Here is a 24,050-nt window from a genome sequence, read left to right as displayed (position 1 = left end):
TTGGTGGGAATCCAAGAAGGCTCCTATGGAAGAATTTCAGCTGGGGTGTTTGCTCCATTTTTTTGCAAGCAGGCATGGATGCGGGCCTAAAGTTAGGCTCCATTAAAGTACAAATTTCGGCCTTATCAATCTTCTTTCAGAAAGAATTGGCCTCCCTTCCAGAAGTTCAGACCTTCGTGAATGGCGTCCTGCACATCCAACCTCCATTTGTGCCTCCTGTGGCACCGTGGGATCTTAATGTGGTGTTGCAGTTCCTGCAAGCTCATTGGTTTGAACCTTTGCGTAAGGTTGAGTTAAAATTCCTTACTTGGAAAGCAGTCATGTTGTTGGCTTTGGCGTCCGCAATGCGGGTGTCCGAGTTGGTGGCTTTTTCCATGCTGATAGAGTGGAGTTGAGAACTCGTCAGCAATTTCTGCCAAAAGTGGTTTCATCATTTCACGTAAACCAGCCTATTGTGGTGCCAGTGGCTAGTGACGCCTTGGCGAAATCGAAGTCTCTCGATGTGGTTAGAGCTTTGAAAATCTATGTCGCCAGAATGGCGCAGATTAGGAAAACAGAGGCTCTGTTTGTTCTCTGGGCTCCCAATAAGATTGGGGCTCCTGCTTCCAAGCAGACTATTGCACGCTGGATCTGTAATACGATTCAGCAGGCTCATTCTACGGCAGGATTGCCATTACTGAAATCGGTGAAAGCCCATTTTACCAGAAAGGTGGGCTCATTCTGGGCGGCTGCCCGAGGGGTCTCGGCATTACAGCTTTGCCGAGCAGCTACATGGTTGGGATCAAACACCTTTGCAAAGTTTTACAAGTTTGATACCCTGGCTGAGGAGGACCTCTTGTTTGGTCAATCGGTGCTGCAGAGTCATCCGCACTCTCCTGCCCGTTTGAGGGCTTTGGAATAAACCCCATAGTTCTTGAAGCATCCTCTAGGACATATGAGAAAATAGGATTTTAATACCTACCAGTAAATCCTTTTCTCTTAGTCCGTAGAGGATGCTGGGTGCCCGTCGCAGTGCGGGCTGTTTCTGCAGTTTGGTTATGGTTACACTCATGTTGAGTTAAGTTCAGTCAGTCTGTGGCTGATGTTGGTCATGCCATTGCATGCATTGTTGTTGAATGCCATGTGGTACGGCGTGTTGAGGTGTGAGCTGGTGGGTATCTCACCTTAGTTTAAAAATTAAATAAATCCTTTTCCTCTAAATGTCCGTCTCCCTAGGCACAGTTCCAATAACTGGAGTCTGGAGGAGGGGCATAGAGGGAGGAGCCAGTTCACACCCCTTTTTAAGTCTTAAAGTGCCCATGTCTCCTGCGGATCCCATCTATACCCCATGGTTCTTGAAGCATCCCCAGCATCCTCTATGGACTAAGAGAAAGGGATGCTGAGTCGCTTCAGAATGACTTAGTTAAATTAGAAGCTTGGGCAGCGAAATGGAGAATGCGCTTCAACACTGGCAAGTGTAAGGTAATGCACTGTGGTGACAAGAACAAAAATAACACCTACCTACTAAATGGGGTAAAATTAGGGGATTCTGTACTGGAAAATGACTTAGGTGTCCTCATAGATAGCAAACTAAGCAGCAGTACCTAAAGTAGGACTGCAGCAAAGAAGGCTAATAAGATATTAGCTTGCATAAAATGGGGAATTGATACTAGGGATGAGAGTATTATACTCCCGTTATATAAATCACTTGTGAGGCCACACCTTGAATACTGTGTTCAATTCTGAGCCCCTTACTACAAAAAGGATATCCTGGAGTTAGAAAAGGTTCAGAGGTGGGCGACCAAACTAATTAAGGGTATGGAGATGCTGGAATACGAGGAAAGGCTTGCAAGACTAGGCATGTTTACACTGGAAAAGAGGAGATTAAGAGGGGACATGATCAACATCTACAAATATATAAGGGGACAATATACAGATCTTACGCAGGACCTGTTTTTGGTTAGATCAACACAGAGAACTCGTGGACACTCGCTCAGGTTAGAGGAGAGGAGATTCCGCACAAATCGGCGTACAGGCTTTTTTACGGTAAGGACAATACGTGTTTGGAATTCCCTGCCTAAGTTGTAATGGCGGAATCTGTCAACACCTTTAAGAATGGGTTAGATAAATTCCTAATGGATAAGGATATCTAGGGTTACGGGACGTAGTCACGCACTATGGTTATTATAAAAAAGAGGGGTAAAACGTAACGGCAGTCATCAATTTCAGTCAAAATTATATTAAAAATAATCGTGCATAGGAGACCACAAATAGGTTGAACTCGATGGACAATTGTCTTTTTTCAACCCTAGATACTATGTTTAGATACTATGTAAAAGGATTTACCGGTAGGTATTAAAATCCTATTTTATATACCGAACTCACTATATCTAGTACATATAGAAACATTAGGTTTGTATAGGGTAACCATCCTTTCACATTTCCTTAACTCAATCTTTCCTATCTGCATAAGGGAATCTTTCCTGTATTATTGACCTATTTTATTTCCCCTAAATGAAATACACCCCATATATATGTAGTTAATATTACCACTAGTGGTTCTAGCTTGAGATGCTGTAACTTTCTATACACATGTACCTGTTTCACTGTTATCAGAACTCTATAAAGTTTTGGTAATCACATCAAATGTAACTTACATAGAGAACTTTGGCCTTGTTACTATACAATGCTGTTGTCTTTGTATACATACCCAACAATTATAACAATTCACAATAATATTTATATAACAGCAGTACCCAAAATCTTTCCAACAATTAATGGTATTGCTGGACTGGATCTTCCTCAGAATAATATCCTAAATTATCCATACATCCATCTATACATCTCTCTTCAAGTGGAGTACAATACTCACAACCACATTTTTCACAGGGTGATCGTTACACCGGTCATAAATCTCTCTGGATTTCCCGCTTAGAAAAGAGGAAGGATTGGTCTTATTGAAATAATTCCCATCCACAATAATGGATGAGTACTCATACCTACACCACACGTCTGCTTGCTCTCTCTTCAAAGAAAAGAAATCAAGTCCTAATACTGTTATAAATAACATTGCTCCCGTATACTTTCAGAAATGTTAAACGTTTTGTAGGACATTAGCTTATAAGCACATAGTCTATTATCAATGATCATAATCATCTCCATCTCGAGGGTTCATTCGAATAAAACTCTGTGGTAGTAACAGTAGTAACAGTCTCTGTATCTCCATACAATAGTTTTTAGTGTTAGGTTCCTTTAAGCTCCGGTCTCTGACCTTTTCATTCCAATGCGAGCTCATGGATCTAGGTGTCCTTCTTCTGCAGCCTTTGCAACGGCTGTATCAGTAGTCAGCGGTACTTGCCCAGGACCATCCTATGCGATCTGTAATGGAACCAAAACATAAGCAACTTCTCACCATAACACCGTCTCCTCTCTCTCAATGATTTGTCCTGTGTCGGACTGAGTGTTCGTGTTGGTTATATATCCTTCCAAGGTTCCAGCAGCTTTTGATATTCTTGTAACTGTTTAAATAATTTGTGTGACACATTGAACCGTCAAATCATTTTGTAGTTTTGAATCAGTCTCTGGATAATATATCTTTGCTCTGGATAATATATCTTTGCTCTGGATAATATATCTTTGCTGGATTCCAAAAAAAAAATAACCAAAAAAAGATACAGAAGAGACTAAGCAGAGGCTTAGGTGTAATTCTACCACTATTGAACCAACGATTGGACCATGCATGATTCACATTCTGCCTTTCCTGTCTCTTTTGTAGATTAATAATGCTTCATTCTTCAAACCTTCCCTGTCAAATTATGACTTTTTGTTCTCAACATTACACATATGCCTTGAAAAATATTCCCTATAACAAGTGGTTAAATCATGTCTTCATACCAATTCCTGTAACATCACCATAGTCCCGTCCCCCCCCTCAAAACTCCTATGAACTATTTCTATCAGTAAGAAAACGTACTGCATTTGATACAGTAGACCACACATCTGGCTTTGCTTCACCCCTTAACGCCTGCTACACATACTATACTATACTATAGTTCCTTTTTAGCATTAAACTATGTTGTATTTAAAACAATGTTGTTTTTAAACATCCCAAAAAAAACCACAATGTATATTTCTCCATTAAACTTCAAACTACTGTCATTCTATTTCATGTTAATTACCCTTAGATGTGCATAACTCATGACATTTCCTATAGCAAACGTTGGCAGCAACACTTTACTATTACTAATTCACTAACTCACATACTAATTTCAGTTACCCCTCTGTAATTCACCATCCCAGTATCCCCTATGGATGCTAGAGAATGTATTCTCCTATTACTATCAGGTTTTTTTAAATGCGATGTAATAATTATCATTGTCTTACTCATCCACATTGTATTCCTTTATACTCCTAACTTTTGAGGACGAGGAAGACAAGTATGCAGCTATATCACAGTTGTATACTATCAGAAGTAACGATGTACACATCATACAAAATCTACTGCTTAACCACAGTTTTAAACATTATTTTTACTTCATGATAAAGTGTAATATATTGTATACTTGAATGCATGCAATATAGCACTTGCTATTTTTTTTTTTACTGTATTAAGGGATTTATCATCTGGACATATATATATATATATCTTAATAAATGTGTACCGAAGCTTCGCTCTCTGAGGGTTTTTGTCTTTGGCCTGGTGCCAAGTAATGGCCTAGGTATTTAACTTTGTCAGTACACCATTGAATTTTGTCTTGCGACACCTTGTATCCTGTTTTGTAAGAAAGCACAACACTGTTTAGTATCTGACACCCAGGGCTGTTTCTAGACAATTTGGCTCCCAGTGCGAGATTTCAAAATGCGCCCCCCCCCCCCCCCATTGCTATAAAAAAAAACTGCGCCCCCCTCCCCCCATATAGCTATAAAAAGAAAATGCATGCGCGCGCCGAACAGGGTGTGTGGCCTGATTCAAATGGGTGTGGTCTCATTAAAGTGGGCGTGGCCTCATCTGATATCATCACGCTTACCACAGGGGAAAAAAAATAAAAAGTCCCAATTTAAACACAGTGCGGCAGGCAGGCATCCCCATTTTACACAGCGCGGCAGGCAGGTTTCCCCATTTTACACAGCACGGCAGGCAGGCATCCCCATTTTACACAGCGCGGCAGGCGGGTGTCCCCATTTTACACAGTACGCAGGCAGGTGCCCCCATTTTACACAGTACGCAGGCAGGTGCCCCCATTTTACACAGTACGCAGCCAGGTGCCCCCATTTTACACAGTACGCAGGCAGGTGCCCCCATTTTACACAGTACGCAGGCACGTGCCCCCATTTTACACAGTACGCAGGCAGGTGTCCCCATTTTACATAGTGCAGCAGACAAGTATCCCCATTTTATATAGTGCGGCAGACAGGTATTCCCATTTTATATAGTGCGGCAGACAGGTATCCCCATTTTATATAGTGCGGCAGGCAGGTATCCCCATTTTACATAGTGCGGCAGACAAGTATCCCCATTTTACATAGTGTGGCAGGCAGGTATCCCCATTTTATATAGTGCGGCAGGCAGGTATCCCCATTTTATATAGTGCGGCAGGCAGGTGTCCCCATTTTACATAGTGCGGCAGAAAAGTATCCCCATTTTACATAGTGCGGCAGGCAGGTATCCCCATTTTACATAGTGCGGCAGACAAGTATCCCCATTTTACATAGTGCGGCAGGCAGGTGTCCCCATTTTACATAGTGCGGCAGGCAGGTATCCCCATTTTATATAGTGCGGCAGACAGGTATCCCCATTTTATATAGTGCGGCAGACAGGTATCCCCATTTTATATAGTGCGGCAGACAGGTATCCCCATTTTATATAGTGCGGCAGGCAGGTATCCCCATTTTATATAGTGCGGCAGACAGGTATCCCCATTTTGCATAGTGCGGCAGGCAGGTATCCCCATTTTATATAGTGCGGCAGGCAGGTATCCCCATTTTATATAGTGCGGCAGACAGGTATCCCCATTTTATATAGTGCGGCAGGCAGGTATCCCCATTTTTCACAGTGCGGCAGGCAGGTGTCAAGTGGGGGGGGGGAGGAAGAGGGAGAGAGAGAGATAGAGATTATACTTACATGTTCCCGCTCTTCAGGTCCGGCCGCCTCACGTCCGCCGGCCGCCTCCTCCTTCCACGCTTATCTTCTCTCCTCCCTCTTCCCGAGCGCTTCTGCTCGGTGGGCGGAGTTTCGCGGAATGACGCATTTGCGTTGTGACGTCATGACGCAAACGCCTCATTCCGCGAAACTCCGCCCCCCGAGCAGGAGCGTTTGGGAAGAGGGAGGAGAGGAGAAAAAGACCCACGAAGTGCCGCGGCGGGCGCCCCGTGCGGTTGCACGGCTCGCCCGCCGCTAGAAACGGCACTGCTGACACTGATGCTTCAAATGATTTGGAGCACAACAGCAGCAGGTCATCCACATACTGGATATACTTTCTGTAGGTACAAAAGATTGCAAGTTATTTTTCAGAAGATTCTAGGTTGTTTTTTTCAAGTATAGAGAAAAACTGTCTAGAAATCCTTCGCTCTTCACAAGATCTACGTCTCTCATCCACACCCATTACTTGCTCCCATGCATGATTACAAACTGACTACATCCATTCTATGGAATGCCCTATCACGTACAAGCGTTCCCTGAAAACTCACTTATTCATACAAGCTTATCAAATCCTAGAACTTCTCACATTATCTTTTCTATACAATCATACCCCCACACTTTCTTTCTACTGAACCTGGTTCATCACTGCATATGGTGCAGTCCACTAAGGACCTTTGCAATCCGGAGGACAATTATGCATAGTTAGCATCTTCCTTGTATATCAATGCCTATACTTTGGTATGGATTTCAGCAAGCATATCCTTTACCTGTATTCATAGAATCACAGGGTAAGTGATATATATATATATATATATATATATATATATATATATATATATGCTATGTATCCAACTGAGCCTGTCCCTACTGTGTACTTCTTTCTGGAATCTGTAGAAATACCTCATCGTGATACAGTATATTGTACACTGTAACTTAGCGTAGTAAGTAATTGCTTGTAGCAATCTGTGATGTTTTAGGAATGATACCTTTATCTTTTCCTTTGATTCTACTTGCAGCAGCTTCGAAAACTCCCCCCTTGCTGTCTAGGGTTGTGTATGAGAACGGGGGGGGGGGGGGGGGGGGCAGAGATCTGCTCAGCAGTCAGGCATTGTGTCTTTTGGACAATTTCCAGTAGGAGCGAGAGATACATTTCTGTTAGCTCTGGAAGGGGAAGAGTCTAAAGGAGGGAGACATTTGCTGATATCTGTAGTGCCACAGATGACGGCCAGCTGTGTCCATAAATTCCACATGCCTAACATATTCAATTCTGAGACAATCTAGCTTGTGTATACTGCTGGGATTTTTCCTGATTACAGTTCTATCCCTGTAACTTACACTTTCTTTGAATTGCAGCTTTCTCTACAGACTATCTGCTAAATTATCAGTTTACTAAATGAGTTCTCATCTTAACAATACAGTAGATCGTTTATATGACAAACATTTGTAATTACAAATCATTGTCTTCCTACAGCATTTGTCGGATATCGTAACACAAAACATATCTAGAGTATTGCTTATACTTATTATGATCCATCTCATTAGATGAAAAAAACAAAAAACTCAATGAATAAAAATATATATTTTTTCCACTGCGTCATAGCCTTCTGCTATGCAGGAAGGGGGGCACTAATCTGGGATTCCCGTGTAGCTCACCATGCTACAACATACTTGCCTACCTGACCCTCTCCATGAGGGAGAAAATGCTCTGTTCCTGGACTTTCCTGGTAATGTATGATTGCCATCACCTGTGGTGAAACACCTTTCTTATCAATTACCTAGCTCACCACACGTGATGGCAATCATACATCACCAGGAAAGTCCAGGAACAGAACATTTTCTCCCTCATGGAGAGGGTCAGGTAGGCAAGTATGTGCTACAACAGCTTTGGAGACCGAAGACTTATATTACAGGGAAAAACGTTTTACTTAAATTACAGGGAAAAAACTTTATCTTCTTATCGCAATACAGCACAAGGATCAAGCCATTAACAATTTGCTGGCAGACCTTCTTATAACATATTGGATTAAAGAATATCTAGTGTGACAAGAACACTGGGATAGTGTTTGAGGGCAGGTATGTTTGTCCCAGGTTCTTGTCTTACATGTTTTAGAAAGTGTTAACATCTAGGAAAAATGCTTTTGGTTTTGTCAGAACCTTTTCAGTTTGCTGTAAAAGCTGGGTATAGGCTCTAAGAGAGAGATAAGGAGAGTTCTAGACATTGGGCCCAGTTCGGGTCTTTGGCCTCACAGAGGGCTAATCAGGGTTTCAGCTGTGTAAGAGTGTTATAGGGCTGCTAGCCTGATTAGCAGGGGCAGACTGCCTGGGAAGGCTGCAGAATCTGTGTGGAAGAAACACGCTTCTGATACAAGTGAGCCATACAGTATTTACGGGAGAACTCTGTGTTTTTGTTTAGTGACAGTTAGGAATATCTTGTGTTTAGTTAGTGCCGGACAGGCAAGGTATTTCTTTTGGTGTTTTGTTTTATTTTGCTGTTTCAATAAAACTGGCCGGGGTCATTTTTACCAGAAACTGGACTTGTGTTGTTCCTCGGCTGCTGCGTGCTGCCATATTCCCCAGGAAGAGGCGCCTTGCACCCCTACAGTGTTACAACTTGGTGGAGAATGCGAGCATGCCGTTCTGCGCATAAGTGAAAGCAGCAGCTTTGTGAGGCCTGCAGAAAACGGTGGTTTATGCAGATACAGCCCAGTGTAAAGTTACTGAGACTCACCCCTGAGGGTTTGATATATGTCCTCGGTGAAAGCAGCTAAAAGGCCGCCTAAAAAATCTGTCGACATGGAGGATCTGCTTAAAGCCTTGCTGCAAGCTACAGCGGCTCAGCAGGAGGCCAACAGACAGCAGCAGGTGGCTATGGAGGAAAATAGGAGACAGCAGCAGGTGGCAATGGAGGAAAATAGGAGACAACAGCAGGTGGCTATTGACGAACTTTACAGGCAACAGCGTCAGGACAGTGAGGCTTTAACAGAAGTGGTGCAGAGCCTTGCAGCCCGGATTAGAGATGTGGCCGTCAGTGCTCCGACCAGCTCTAGTTCTATACGAGCCAGTCACTTCCTGCAGAAAATGACAGAGGCTGATGATGTGGAGGCCTACCTGACCACGTTTGAAAGGACTGCCGAGCGTGAGAACTGGCCGAAAGCGCAGTGGGCCAGTCTGCTGGCACCTTTTTTGTCAGGTGAGCCCCAAAAAGCGTACTTTGATTTAAGCCCTGCTGAGGCTCGGGACTATGATAAACTAAAGACGGAGATCCTGACCCGCCTGGGAGTCACGCTGTCAGTACGAGCACAATGGGTGCACCGTTGGGTGTACGCCATGGAGAAGCCTCCGCGCTCCCAGATGCACGACCTTATTCAGCTAACAAAAAAATGGCTACAGCCAGAGACATTAAATGGTCCCCAGATGGTTGAAAGAGTCGTCATGGACCGCTACTTAAGATCTTTGCCCATGGTCCTGCGCAAGTGGGTGAGCCATGGAAACCCGGGTACTGCTGACCAATTAGTGGACATGGTAGAGCGGTATTTGGCAGCAGAGGAACTACTGATGACCACCCAGCAACCCATAGATCCTCGACAGCGCCCTTCAGTAAAGACTGGTAAGTGTTAGGCGCCGAGGGTCCGCTCGTCAGTGCGGCCGGCGCCTAGCAACGGGGACGCCACTGTCGGATCGTGTTCCCCGTTGCTGGGTCTAAGTTTATATCATCACTGGTTTCCTGGCTGTGTAGCATGCAGCTGCACGGCATGTTGTAATTATCACTCATCTGTTTCCCTGGCCATGCAGCTTGTCAGCTGCATGGCATTTAATCCAATCAGCCTCCAAACAGCTGATTGGAAGACTCTCTGTTAAAAGCACTCCCAGGACTCCTCACAGACGCCGGTGATAGCTTCCTGTTTGCCTGATTCTGCTGCAGAGAGAGTTCCCAGTCCCGGTCTGTTCGTTTGTTCCTGTTCTCAGTGATCCTGTACTCGGAAGTTACCATCTGTTCCTGGAGTCTGATCGAGCACCTTTAACATCTGGTGGCGTTCGTGAGTCGCGGCGCAGCCGTGTGTTGCGGCTTGTCCGCTACTATTTATTATTGTGTTTATTTTGAGTTCTGGAGCTTTGCGGAGGATTCCGCTTCCACAAGATCCACTCTGGTGTCCAGCGGTGCCGGATAGGAGTGTCGGATCCGTGGATCTTTGGTTGTCCTTTTCCCTGGCGGCTAGTCCGCACATACCTTTTGATTTAGTTTAGTTAGCTTGTAACCCCTGGCTTGGTTGCTTAGTCAGAGGGCCCCTTGTTATCACCCTGTCTCGGACTTCCCCTTGTCTCCCATTAAGACCTGCGGGGGCATCGGGGTTGGGCAGACATAATCCGCCCTTCGAACGCGGCTGCCATGGGCTCAAGCAACCATAGTCTCGCAGGGGATTTCTGATAACACGGGCGAGACAACGGAGTTAGGGCGCCAGGGGTTACTAGGCTCTCCAGCTCCCACAACCTGTATTTCATTCCTGTACTCAGATCTCTGCCATAAGATCTTCTCCAGTCTGGAGTACAGGAATCGTAACATTATCACCGGCCTGACAAAAGAAAAAATTTTCAACAGGAGTTAATTTTTTCACTTATCCAGTTGGGAGAATTTTGTCGGCCTCATGAATCCCACCGGTGTTGGGCCAAATCCTGGCCAGTTTTTGGTTAGTCAGATTCAGGAACTTACCCAGATGGTTCAGGATTTGTCCCTCCGGGTAAGCTCACAGGAAGATCTGTTACGGACTTCCCCGAGGGTCATCCCTGAACCAAAAATGCATCTGCCTGACCGTTTTTCTGGGGATAGAAAACAGTTTTTTAATTTTAAAGAGTCTTGTAAACTGTATTTTCGTTTAAGACCAGTTTCCTCAGGTACGGAGGCTCAGCGGGTTGGAATTATAATTTCTCTGCTTCAGGGGGATCCTCAGACCTGGGCTTTTGGTTTAAAGACAGACGATCCGGCCTTATCGTCTGTAGACGCCTTTTTGAAATCTTTAGGGCTATTGTATGACGACCCTGATAGAGAGGCATCCGCAGAAAGTCAGTTGCGTGCTCTAAGACAGGGTAGGAATCCTGCAGAGAATTATTGTACAGAGTTTCGCCGTTGGTCGAACGACTGTGGCTGGAATGATCCTGCCCTGCGCAGTCAGTTTCGCCTCGGCTTATCTGAATCTATAAAAGACAGCCTCCTTCAGTATCCCGCTCCTGAGAACCTTGATAAACTCATGGAGCTCTCTATTAAAATAGATCGTAGGCTCAGAGAGCGGAGGACTGAGAAAGGGGCATCTGTAGTTTCTTTTCCCTGTGTTTCTTCCGTTCCGGTAGACATGGAGGAGCCTATGCAGATTGGTCTTTCCAAATTGTCTCCGGAAGAAAGAACCAGGAGGCAAAATTCTGGTCTGTGTTTGTACTGCGGAGGTAAGGGACATTTTGCCCGTAGTTGCCCAAACAAGTCGGGAAAATTTCTGACCAAGTGAATAGTGAGGGGGTTCACTTTGGTCTACAGCTCATCTCCTCAAATAATTCACTATTGGTTCCTGCTAAAGTTTCTTATGACAGCCTCTGTTCCTCGGTCTCTGCTTTTGTGGACAGTGGAGCTGCAGGAAACTTTATGGACTTAACATGGGCCAAGGCCTTAGGTATTCCTCAGTTAACCTTAAGTAGGTGTATCACCATGCATGGTTTAGATGGGAGTCCCTTATCCAATGGGGTTATTTCTCTATGTACACCTCCTGTTTTGCTCTCGGTGGGAGCTCTACATTCTGAAAAGATTGAGTTTTTTCTTACCCATTGTCCAGCAGTTCCTGTGGTTCTGGGTCACCCTTGGCTGGCCTTTCATAATCCCATCATAGATTGGCAGTCTGGGGAGATCCTACAATGGAGTACCATCTGTGATAAAGAATGTATTACACTTCCTATCCGAGTAGCTGCTGCCAGGTCCGCACATATTCCTGGAGAATACCAAGATTTTTTGGATGTGTTTTCCAAGGGCAATGCGGATATTTTGCCTCCCCATAGGCCTTATGATTGTACCATTGAGTTAATTCCTGGTGCCACGTTGCCTAAAGGAAGGTTATATGCATTGTCTGGTCCTGAAACTGTGGCCATGAATGAGTATGTGAAAGAAAGTCTTGAGAAAGGGTTTATCAGGCCATCTAAATCCCCTTTAAGTGCAGGTTTTTTCTTCGTAGAGAAGAAGGATGGTTCCCTCAGACCCTGCATTGACTTTCGAGCCCTGAATAAAATCTCAGTAAAGAATACTTACCCTCTGCCTCTGATCTCTGTCCTCTTTGATCAGCTACGTTCGGCTGTTATTTTTTCTAAGATTGACCTGAGAGGAGCATATAATCTCATTAGAATCAGATCAGGGGATGAGTGGAAAACGGCATTCAGTACTCAATCAGGTCACTATGAGTATCTGGTCATGCCATTCGGCCTATCTAACGCTCCGGCAGTCTTTCAGGATCTCATTAATGATGTGCTCCGTGAGTTTCTGGGAAGATTCGTTGTGGTCTATTTAGACGACATTTTGATTTATTCTGACTCTATAGAACAACATGTTACCCAGGTGCGTCAGGTACTTAAGAAATTACGTGAAAATCACTTGTATGCCAAACCGGAGAAGTGTGAATTTCATGTCACGGAGGTATCCTTTTTAGGGTACATTATTTCCCCTCGGGGATTCCGAATGGAACCTAAGAAGCTCCAAGCCATCCTGAGTTGGGCGCAACCCACCAACTTAAAAGCAATTCAGCGCTTTTTAGGGTTTGCAAACTACTATAGAAGGTTTATTCACTCTTTCTCTGACATAGTTGCTCCCATTGTGGCACTCACTAAGAAGGGAGCAGATCCTACCAATTGGTCATGTGAAGCTAAAGTATCTTTTCAGGCCTTGAAACAAGCCTTTGTCTCAGCCCCTGTCCTTAGACATCCCAACCCAGAATTGCCTTTCATCGTTGAGGTAGATGCCTCGGAGGTTGGTGTAGGGGCTATCCTTTCTCAGAAGGATCCAGATTCCCTTGAGTTACATCCTTGTGCCTTTATGTCCAGGAAATTCTCATCTGCTGAATCCAACTACGATGTTGGTAATCGGGAGTTGCTGGCTATTAAATGGGCTTTTGAGGAGTGGAGACATTGGCTTGAAGGAGCGACCCATACCATTTCTGTTTTGACGGATCACAAAAATCTTCAATACATTGAATCAGCTAAGCGACTGAATGCCCGACAGGCTCGTTGGGCTTTATTTTTCACTCGTTTCAAATTCATTATCACCTTCTGACCTGGTTCCAAGAATACCAAGGCAGATGCCCTCTCACGCAGTTTTCTTCCCGTTCAAGACAACAGTCCGGTTACTCTCATACTTCCGCCTTCAGTCATTCAGGCAGGTCTCACACAGGATGTTTTTTCTCAATTGAAGCTGCTTCAACGTCAAGCTCCGGGAAATACTCCTGCTGGCCGTCTTTTTGTTTCTGAGTTTTTGAGAGCAACTGTTTTGGAGGAATTTCATGATAGCAAAGTTGCAGGGCATCTGGGAGTCGCTAAAACTTTTGAATTGGTATCCCGCTCAGTGTGGTGGCCTGGTCTTTCTAAAGACATTAAAGAGTTTGTTGTTTCGTGTCAGGTCTGTGCACAGCATAAAGTTCCCCGTTCTTTGCCTATTGGTCAACTTATGCCATTGAATGTTCCCCTTAGACCATGGTCGCATATCTCCATGGATTTTGTGGTGGATCTCCCTCTGTCAGCTGGATGCACAGTCATATGGGTGGTAGTGGACCGTTTTAGTAAGATGGCTCATTTTATTGGTCTTCCCCGATTGCCATCTGCCCAGGGATTGGCAGTCTTGTTCCTCCGTCATGTTTTCAGACTCCATGGGTTACCCACTGATATTGTTTCTGACAGGGGTCCACAATTCATTGCACAGTTTTGGAAGTCTTTTTGTGCTTCGTTAAAAATGAAATTATCATTAACCTCCGGTTATCATCCACAATCAAATGGACAGACTGAGCGAGTGAACCAATCCTTAAAACAATATTTGCGTTTGTACTCGGCCAAACTCCAAAATGACTGGTCTGAGTTTCTTCCATTGGCAGAGTTTGCTTATAATAATGCCTGTCATTCCTCCACCAATGTGTCTCCATTTTTTGCAGTTTTTGGTTTTCACCCCAGAGCTAATTCATTTTTCCAACATTCCTCTGTCTCCTCTCTGGCCCTGACCTCTCATCTTAAACTTATTTGGAAAAAAGTGCACATAGCTCTCAGAAAAGCAGCTTTCAGGGAAAAAGATTTTTCGGACAGGTTCCGGCGGCCGTGCACTTTTAGAGTAGGAGACAGGGTGTGGCTGTCGACTCGCAATATCAAACTTCGACAAACCTCAGCCAGATTGGGTCCTAGATTTATTGGACCATTTCTCATTATTAAAAAAGTCAATCCAGTTGCTTTCCGGTTACAGCTACCAAAAACGTTACGGATCGGAAATACCTTCCATTGCTCTTTGCTCAAACCATATGTTTCATCTAGCAGATTTCCTCGTAAAAAACCTCAGGGGAGATCACCAGTTAATGTACAGGGTCAGCAGGAGTTCGTGGTTGAGAAGGTTCTCGATTCCAAGTTGTCCCGGGGTCGGCTTTATTTTTTGGTGCATTGGAGAGGTTATGGTCCTGAGGAAAGGTCGTGGGTCCTAGATGAGGACCTTCATGCCCCAAGGCTCAAAAGGGCATTTTTTCAAGAATTTCCTCAGAAACCCGGATTTAGGGGTTCCTTGACCCCTCCTCAAGGGGGGGTACTGTTAGGCGCCGAGGGTCCGCTCGTCAGTGCGGCCGGCGCCTAGCAACGGGGACGCCACTGTCGGATCGTGTTCCCCGTTGCTGGGTCTAAGTTTATATCATCACTGGTTTCTCCAGCTCCCACAACCTGTATTTCATTCCTGTACTCAGATCTCTGCCATAAGATCTTCTCCAGTCTGGAGTACAGGAATCGTAACAGTAAGACTGTTCCGTGGGAAAACGTTGCTGGGCGGTTAAGAGAGCGCAAGGCTGGAGAGACTGTAAACACTGGCCCTGTAGACAGGCCAATGGGGCTAGAACGGTCTGTTGCCCAAACGGGTTGATAATTGTGTGGTTAAATGTTTTAGATGTGGTATGCCAGGCCATGTTATTGCCAATTGCCCAGTCATGCAAGAACCGATGCAATGTGATGCTGCCTTTGAATGTCGCAGAATGTCTTTCTTTGCTAGGTTAGCCTGTACTGTGGTACCTTCACCTGAGCTGGAAAAACAAATGTGTGATGTGTTCTTAGAGGGTAACCGGGTAGAGGCCTTGCTAGATTCAGGAAGTTTAGTTACCCTCGTGAAAATTGGGTTAGTGAACCCCTTAAAGGTCCAGCAAATACCGATTGGGGTAACTTGCATACATGGGGATACCCAGTATTATGTCACTGCTGAAGTGAATATAGAAACTTGTTGTGGGTCAGCAATGGTTAAAGTAGGACTGGTCCCCACCTTGGTGCATAAGGCCATAATAGGGAGGGATTTTCCTCATTTCTGGAAACTGTGGGAATCACGTTTACCAGCAGATGTGAGAAGTGAAGAGCCAGTTGGTAATACCGGTGATTGTATGGATGTAGGTGTGTCTTCAGAACTTTCTGACCCTTTGCCTTTTGCCAGTTTGGCTGGGGAAGTGACAGTTCTTGCTGGGAACAGAGACATAGTGGTTAGAAACGAAAGCGTGCCTGACCTGGAGGTAAAAAAGGATCTGTTTGCATCTGAACAGTTAAAGGATCCTACCTTGATAAAGGCTAGAGAGAATGTTAAGATTGTTAATGGGGAGCCTGTGGTACCAGGTGATAGGGTTACGTATCCCCACATGGCCATCTGTAATGAGCTCTTGTACCACATTGTCAAAAAGGGTGAGGATGTGGTAGAACAGCTGGTAGTACCCCAGCCTTATCGGAGAACGGTACTAGATTTAGCTCATAGTCACGTTACAGCAGGACATTTAGGGGCAGAAAAAACCACTGAAAGAGTTTTACAAAGGTTCTTTTGGCCAGGGGTTTATAAAGAAGTGTCTGAATATTGTTCTTCCTGTCCTGAATGTCAGTATCATGCCCCTAGACCCCATTTCAGGAGCCCACTAGTTCCCATGCCTATTATAGAGGTCCCATTTGACAGAATAGCCATGGATCTCGTGGGGCCCTTGTTAAAGTCCGCTCGGGGCCATCAGTATATCCTGGTAATAATGGACTATGCCACTCGATATCCTGAGGCTGTCTCTTTACGCACTATCACAACCAAGGTGATAGCTAGGGAGCTGGTGCAGGTTTTTAGTAGAGTGGGAATACCAAAAGAAATTTTGACTGACCAAGGTACTCCATTTATGTCAACGGTCATGAAAGAATTGTGCAAATTATTTAAGGTCACTCACCTCAGGACGTCCATTTACCATCCCCAAACTGATGGGTTGGTGGAAAGGTTTAATAAAACATTAAAAAGTATGTTAAAAAAGGTGGTTGATAAAGATGGGAAAAATTGGGATTGTTTGTTGCCCTACTTGTTAATGGCCATCAGAGAAGTCCCTCAGTCCTCTACGGGGTTTTCTCCATTTGATTTGTTGTATGGTAGACACCCCAGAGGGCTGTTGGACGTTGCCAAAGAGACGTGGGAAGGACAGCCCACTCCTTATAGAAGCGTTATTGAACATGTATCACAAATGCAGGATAGGATTGCAGCCGTGGTACCTATTGTCAGAGAGCACATGGAACAGGCCCAAAGTGCTCAACAGAGGGTATATAACCGGAGTGCCAAGATACGGGAATTTGCTCCTGGAGATAGAGTTCTTGTTTTGGTACCCACTGCGGAAAGCAAATTCCTAGCTAAATGGCAGGGTCCATTTGAGATTAGGGAAAAAGTGAATGAGGTTAAGTACAAAGTATACCAGCCGGGAAAGAGAAAACCCGAACAAATCTACCATGTTAACTTAATCAAACCCTGGAAAGATAGGTTGTCTCTGTCAGCTGAGCCTTGCCCTTCGTTGTCTTCACCTCGGTTGCTTCCCGCAGTAAAGGTGTCAGAGACGTTATCAACTGATCAGAACAATCAGGTTAAAGAATTTCTCATCCAAAATAGGGAGATATTTTCAGAGCTGCCTGGCCGAACGACCGTAATAAAACATGACATTGTCACAGAACCAGGGCTCAGGGTTCATTTAAAGCCATATTTGATTCTTAAAGCTCAGCGAGAAGCTGTTTCTAAAGAAGTTAAAACCATGTTAGAACTTGGAGTCATAGAGGAATCTAACAGTGAGTGGTCCAGTCCCATAGTTCTCATCCCGAAGCCCGACGGTAGTATACGCTTCTGTAATGACTTTTGTAAGTTAAATGAGGTGTCCAAGTTTGACGCATACCCATGCCCTGTGTGGATGAGCTTATAGAAAGGCTGGGAACAGCCAGGTTTCTCACCACGTTGGACCTGACCAAAGGTTACTGGCAAATACCTTTATCTGATAGCGCAAAAGAAAAAACAGCCTTTTCGGTTTCGGAGGGGCTGTACCAGTATAAGATGTTACCCTTTGGGTTGCATGGGGCTCCAGCAACCTTTCAACGGGCGATGGATAACATTTTGAGGCCCCATAGAAAATATGCAGCTTGCTATTTGGATGATGTGGTAATTCATAATACAGACTGGGGGTCCCATTTGGTTAAAGTACAAGCAGTACTGGACTCAATCAGAGAGGCAGGGTTAACTGCTAACCCAAAGAAGTGCTGCCTCGCAATGGAGGAGGTCAAATACTTGGGCTTCATCATAGGCAGAGGTCTAAATAGGCCCCAATTGAATAAAATTGATGCTATTCAAAACTGGCCTCGTCCAGGGAATAAAAAACAGGTAAGGGCTTTTTTAGGAATAGCTGGGTACTATAGACGGTTTATTCCAAATTTTGCGACCACAGCGGTGCCGTTGTCAGACCTTACCAAAGGGAAGCAATCAAATATGGTGAAATGGAACCCTGATGCAGAAAAAGCGTTCCAAGCGTTAAAAGGGGCTTTGTGTTCACAACCGGTATTGATAACACCAGATTTTTCAAAAGAATTTGTGGTACAGATGCCTCAGAGGTAGGGATAGGGGCTGTGCTGTCCCAAACCAGAGATGGGGACGAACACCCTATCATTTATTTGAGTAGGAAACTCAATGAGCGTGAAAAAAGGTATGCCATTGTGGAAAAGGAGGCTTTGACCATTAAGTGGGCACTAGATACCTTGAGATATTACCTCTTGGGTAGACAATTCAGACTAGTGACAGATCATGTCCCTTTAAAATGGATGTATGTAAATAGAGAGAAGAATGCTCGTGTAACTAGATGGTTTCTAGCATTGCAGGATTTTAAGTTTATTGTCGAACATAGACCGGGTACACAATTGGCCAACGCAGATGCATTGTCCCGCTTCTTCTGTTTGGGGGCTACAAGTGTTCCGGCCCCTAGGTCGATACAGGGGAGGGGGATATGTGACAAGAACACTGGGATAGTGTTTGAGGACAGGTATGTTTGTCCCAGGTTCTTGTCTTACATGTTTTAGAAAATGAAAACTTCTAGGAAAATGCTTTTGTTTTGTTAGAACCTTTTCAGTTTGCTGGAAAAGCTGGATAAGGGCCCTGAGAGAGAGATAAGGCAAGTTCCAGACATTGGGCCCAGTTTGGATCTTTGGCCTCACAGAGGGCTAATCAGGGCTTTCAGCTGTGCAAGAGTCTTATAGGGCTTCTAGCCTGATTAATGTGTGCAGACTGCCTGGCAAGACTGCAGGATCTCTGTGAGAGAAACATGCTTTCTGATATAAGTGAGCTATACAGTGTTTGCTGGAGAACTCTGTATTTTTTGTTTAGTGATAGTTAGGAAATCTTGTGTTTAGTTAGTGCCGGACAGGCAAGGTATTTTCTTTTGGTGTTTGTTTTATTTTCTGTATAATAAAACTGTCTGGGGCCAGTTGTACCAGAAACTGGACTTGTGTTGTTCCTCAGCTGCTGCGTGCTGTCAGTTACCCCAGGAAACGGCACCTTGTACCCTTACAGTGTTACAAAATATATATTCTAAAGTTAGATCACCTTTTGAGTTCCATGAAGAGGAAGTTTTGGCAACTCCTCAGGAAGAAGGGGAACTGGATTGGGAATGGGAGGATTCCTCAAATTAGCAGGATGATTCTCACCCCTATTCAGGGGTGTCTCTTTTGGTAGATTTGGTCCGGGAGACCTTGAATTTAAAGGAATCCAGTGTGCCAGTGGCCAGTTCAAATTCTTTCTTCAAATGGAAGAAGAAGCAGGTATCTGTGTTTCCAGGTTTCCCTCACTTTGGTGAAATTCTAGGTGAAGCACGGTTAACACCAGATTCAAAATGTAATATTCCAAAAAGGATCAAATATCTGTAGCCCTTTTTCGGAAGAAGATACTAGCCTTTGGAAAAATCCACGAATGCTGGATGCACCGATTGCTAGGTTGGTGAGGAATATAGTTATTCCAGCAGTTCAATCTGTATTCAATCTGTAAATCTATTTGGACCTGAATTGGTATAGACTATTTCCCAGATTACAGGTGGGAAGATTGTGGATTTACTGGTATCAAAACAAAAAAGTCCCAGGTTCAGTTCCTGTTGTCCCCAAGGCAGGGGAAGATTCCAGACCTTTCAGGGTATGCCCAGAAGTTTTCATAGAAGTGCCTTCAGAGGGCGAGGGGCTCCCAACAGCCATTGTCCTGCTGAAAAAGTCACTTTACAATCCACTTGACTATATAGGAACAGGGACCTGGCCTCTGGTGGGAGCTCCTTTACTCAGGTTCAGGGATACCTGGATGCAATCCAGCCCAGATCAATGTTTAAAGGCTTTGGTAACCAGGAGTTACAGGTTAGACCTAGAGGCTATCGTTTCCTAAAGAATCTTTTACACTCTCCTTCCAATAAGTCATTACAGAAGATCGGCCATGTTGGGTTTCCTCACATAAGCCATCAATGTTTATAAGAACCTTTGTGAATATATTTAGGGTGATGTTGATAGGACAAATGGCAGGCAGGTACATTGGAAGTGTATGCCCTGAACACAGAATCTGAGAAACTTTCGGCTTTGCTGATTGACTGGCACGTGAAATTAAGCATCTCTTAAATTGATTGAGGCTAGGAAATCTTTTCTTCTGAAACCTGCAAGGATCAATTTTAATGTTTCAAAGCAGAACGGTTTTCTTTCATGAACTGATTCAATTCCTTGAGGTTCAGAATTGTCCTGAAACCTTCTGTATTTTTTCTTTAAAATAAATAAAAGCTTTTTGTTCTCTTTTTTTGAAAAACTGGCACTGGTTCCACAGCCTGGAAATCTGACAGGTGTCCTAAACTTTATTTCAACACTGTCACCTGTAAAGGTAGGCTTGGCATTTTTGATTCTACAAATCCATTTCCTCTTGGAATCTTCAAAAAAACTCTATATGGTAACCGTTTGATACATTATTTAAAACTCAAATGTCTTCCACCTTTCTGCAAATTTCTGAAGCCTTGCTCCTACTGGAAGAGGGCAGTAGTAGTCATTGTCTGGCATTATTCTTTCTATATGGCCAACGAAAGGACTGCCTAGACACACATATTGTCTGCCAAGCCTAGAGGTCCAGGCTTCTTTAAACTATTGTCTGGATGATGAGGGTAGGGCAGTGGTTCTCAAACTGTGTGCCGTGGCACCCTGGGTGCCTCAGGACACTTGCATGGGTGCCTAGGGTTGGTGGTCCATCACCAAATCAAATTAGTTATGGTCATTGAAATAGGTTACCTACCTATCTAATCGCTCCTTCAGTGCTCTCTTCTCTGAATCTACCTCCTCTTCGTTACCTCTTTCAGTTGGAGTACCGCAAGGCTCAGTCTTGGGTCCTCTGCTTTTCTCTATCTATACCTCATCTCTTGGTAAACTAATCAGCTTTTAGATTTCAGTATCATCTGTACGCAGATGATACTCAAATCTACCTATCCTCTCCTGACTTGTCCCTATCTGTACTGGGCCGTGTCACTGAATGCCTTTCTGCCTGGATGACATCTCGCCACCTCACACTTAATATTTCAAAGACAGCGTTAATTATATTTCCACCGGCCAATAGTAGGTACCAACCTGATATCTCTATCACTGTTGAAAACTCGACTATCTACCCTACCCCACAAGCCCGCTGCCTAGGTGTCATCCTTGACTCTGATCTGTCCTTTGTTCCCCGCATTTAATCTATCTCAAAATCATGTTACATGCATCTAAAAAACATATCAAAATATGGCCATACCTTACACAAGACACTGCTAAAACTCTAATCCACACTCTTATTATCTCCCGCATTGATTATTTCAATAGTCTCCTAACTGGTCTTCCCAAATCAAGACTCTCACCATTACAATCCATTCTGAATGCAGCGTCGAGGCTAATCTTCCTCGCTAGATGTTCATCGTCTGCTGATCCACTCTGTTAGTCCCTCCATTGGTTACCTGTATTCTACCGTATTCAATATAAAATACTTTTACTCACACACAAGGCCATTAACCAAACTACACCAAAGTACATCACTTCGCTTATCTCATAATATCTCCCAACCCAATCTCTTCGCTCTTCACAAGACCTACGTCTCTCATCCACACTCATTACTCGCTCCCACTCACGATTGCAGGACTTTCATCGGGCTGCGCCCACTCTGTGGAATGCCCTACCACGTACAATAAGACTCTCCTCTAGTCTCCAAACCTTCAAAGTTTCCTGAAAACTCACCTCTTTAGGCAAGCATATCAAATTCCAGAACCGCCCACATAACTTTCATAAACCTTCCTATCAAACTGCATCCATTCTGCACAGTCCACACATCCTCACATGTCTTCTCATTCTTCACTTTCCCTTCCTCTCAAACACGGTTCATCATTGCTGTATGACCATATCATACAGCCCTCCAAGAACCTTTGCAATCTGGCGGACAACTATGCAATAGATAGCACCTTTCCTTATATATACATTCCTATTTCCCTATAGAGTGCAAGCTTGCGAGCAGGGCCTTCCTACCTCTATGACTGTTATTACCCAGTTTTGTTATATCATTATTATTTCCAATTGTAAAGTACAACGGAATTTGCTGCGCTATATAAGAAACTGTTAATAAAATAAGATTTTACTTGCCGGTAAATCTATTTCTCGTAGTCCGTAGAGGATGCTGAGGACTCTGTAAGGACCATGGGGATAGACGGGCTCTGCAGGAGACATGGGCACTTTAAGAAAGAATTTAGTTCCTGGTGTGCACTGGCTCCTTCCTCTATACCCCTCCTCCAGACCTCAGTTAACTATTCCCATCTTTTTCAAGCGAATTACCCCAAGCTTCTCTCCCAGCTTCAAAGGGATCTCGCAAATTGGGGTACCCATTATATCTCGTGGATCGGGCGTATCAATGCAGTTAAAATGAACCTCTTGCCCAGACTCCTCTATTTGTTCCAAACCCTCCCGGTGCGGGTGCCGCCTTACGTCTTCAAAAACCTTCAACACGCCACGTCCCATTTTATCTGGTCCAAAAAAAACCCCAGAGTGAAGCGTATAACTTTGCAAAAACACACATCGGAGGGCGGTCTGGGGGTACCGGATTTCAAGGCTTACTACATTGCGTCCAAACTTGCACAATGTATTCAATGGAATACACCAAAAACGGAGAGAGTCTGGGTCGCAATTGAAACCGATTCTGCGAAATTGAACTATATCCCCTCTTTGCTATGGCTTCCCTGTCTGTCACGCCCCAGTTCCATTAAATCACACCCAGTAATCTCCCACTCCTTGGACATATGGGACACGGCTACCCGTAAATTCCACCTGGCGCTGCCCCCTAGTCCCTTAGTTCCACTATTTGATAACCCCCTGTTCCAACCAGGCTGACACCCCAATGCCCTACCACAGTGGCGGGAGAAGGGGATCAAATTATTAAATGACATAGCTACAGACCACACTTTCCCATCTTTTATGGATCTCCAAGCCACGTTACCGCACTCCCTCTTCTTCCAATACCTACAAATCCGACACTTCCACTCAACACTACTAAAGCAAATCAATCATAGACCACTGACTTCTCTGGAGGCTCTTGCAACGCGAACGGAATCGGCTAAGGGACTTATCTCTACCGTTTATAAATTGTTGGGGCCCGCCTCACAGGTAGATAAAGAACCACACGAGAGGGCATGGGAGTTGGACCTGGGAGAAACATTTGATTCCGAAGACTGGTCCGACATATACGCTAGCTTAGCATCTAGTTCCATATGTGTTCGTACAAAGGAAAACGCATATAAACTTTTCTATAGATGGTATTATGTTCCCACCCGTCTTGCCAGGATGTTCCCAGACCTATCTCCCCTATGCTGGAGATGTAAGACAATGGATGGGACGTTCTTGCATATCTGGTGGGAATGCCCTAGACTGCTCCCCCTCTGGAGGGAACTGGGCTCCCTATTTTCCGCAATTTTGGGAATCCCCATTCCCCTGTTCCCCAAGTATTTCCTGCTTTCTGTGTCACTGACTGGGGCATCGCGATGTCAAAATAAACTATTCACTCACATGGTCCTCGCATCTAGATGTGCCATAGCAGCACATTGGAAATCCCTGCAGGTTCCAACCACGGGAGAAATTATAGGGAAAATATGGCACATTCACACTATGGAACACATCACTGGCATCTTGAAGGGCTCTTCGGAGACCTTTCTTAGGACTTGGGAACCCTGGACGGCCTTTTTTAAGGCTTCTCCTCCCTTCTTTTAACAGGATCAAGTTAAACCGTTAGCTTTACACATCATCCATAGCCCCATATTCTCGGGACGGGACCGGTCGAGTCTTCCCTAATCTACCTCCTCTATACCAATCTTCCACCCTGCTCTCTCTCTCTCATTCTTTGTTTTTCTTTCTT

General features: G+C 44.4%; 1 protein-coding gene across 1 annotated transcript in view; it reads left to right on the top strand.

Moving 5' to 3' along the window:
• LOC134984041 (uncharacterized) overlaps positions 1–24,050 on the top strand; it is a 198,076-nt gene that overhangs the window by 89,536 nt on the left and 84,490 nt on the right. The window contains exon 9 of the mRNA XM_063949682.1: positions 17,360–17,428. Within this exon, the coding sequence (XP_063805752.1) occupies positions 17,360–17,428 (69 nt within the window). The remainder of the gene's footprint in view (positions 1–17,359; positions 17,429–24,050) is intronic.

This window comes from Pseudophryne corroboree (assembly GCF_028390025.1).
Source record: "Pseudophryne corroboree isolate aPseCor3 chromosome 3 unlocalized genomic scaffold, aPseCor3.hap2 SUPER_3_unloc_32, whole genome shotgun sequence".
Classification (NCBI taxonomy): domain Eukaryota; kingdom Metazoa; phylum Chordata; class Amphibia; order Anura; family Myobatrachidae; genus Pseudophryne; species Pseudophryne corroboree.
This window is presented reverse-complemented; position numbering and strand designations above follow the sequence as displayed.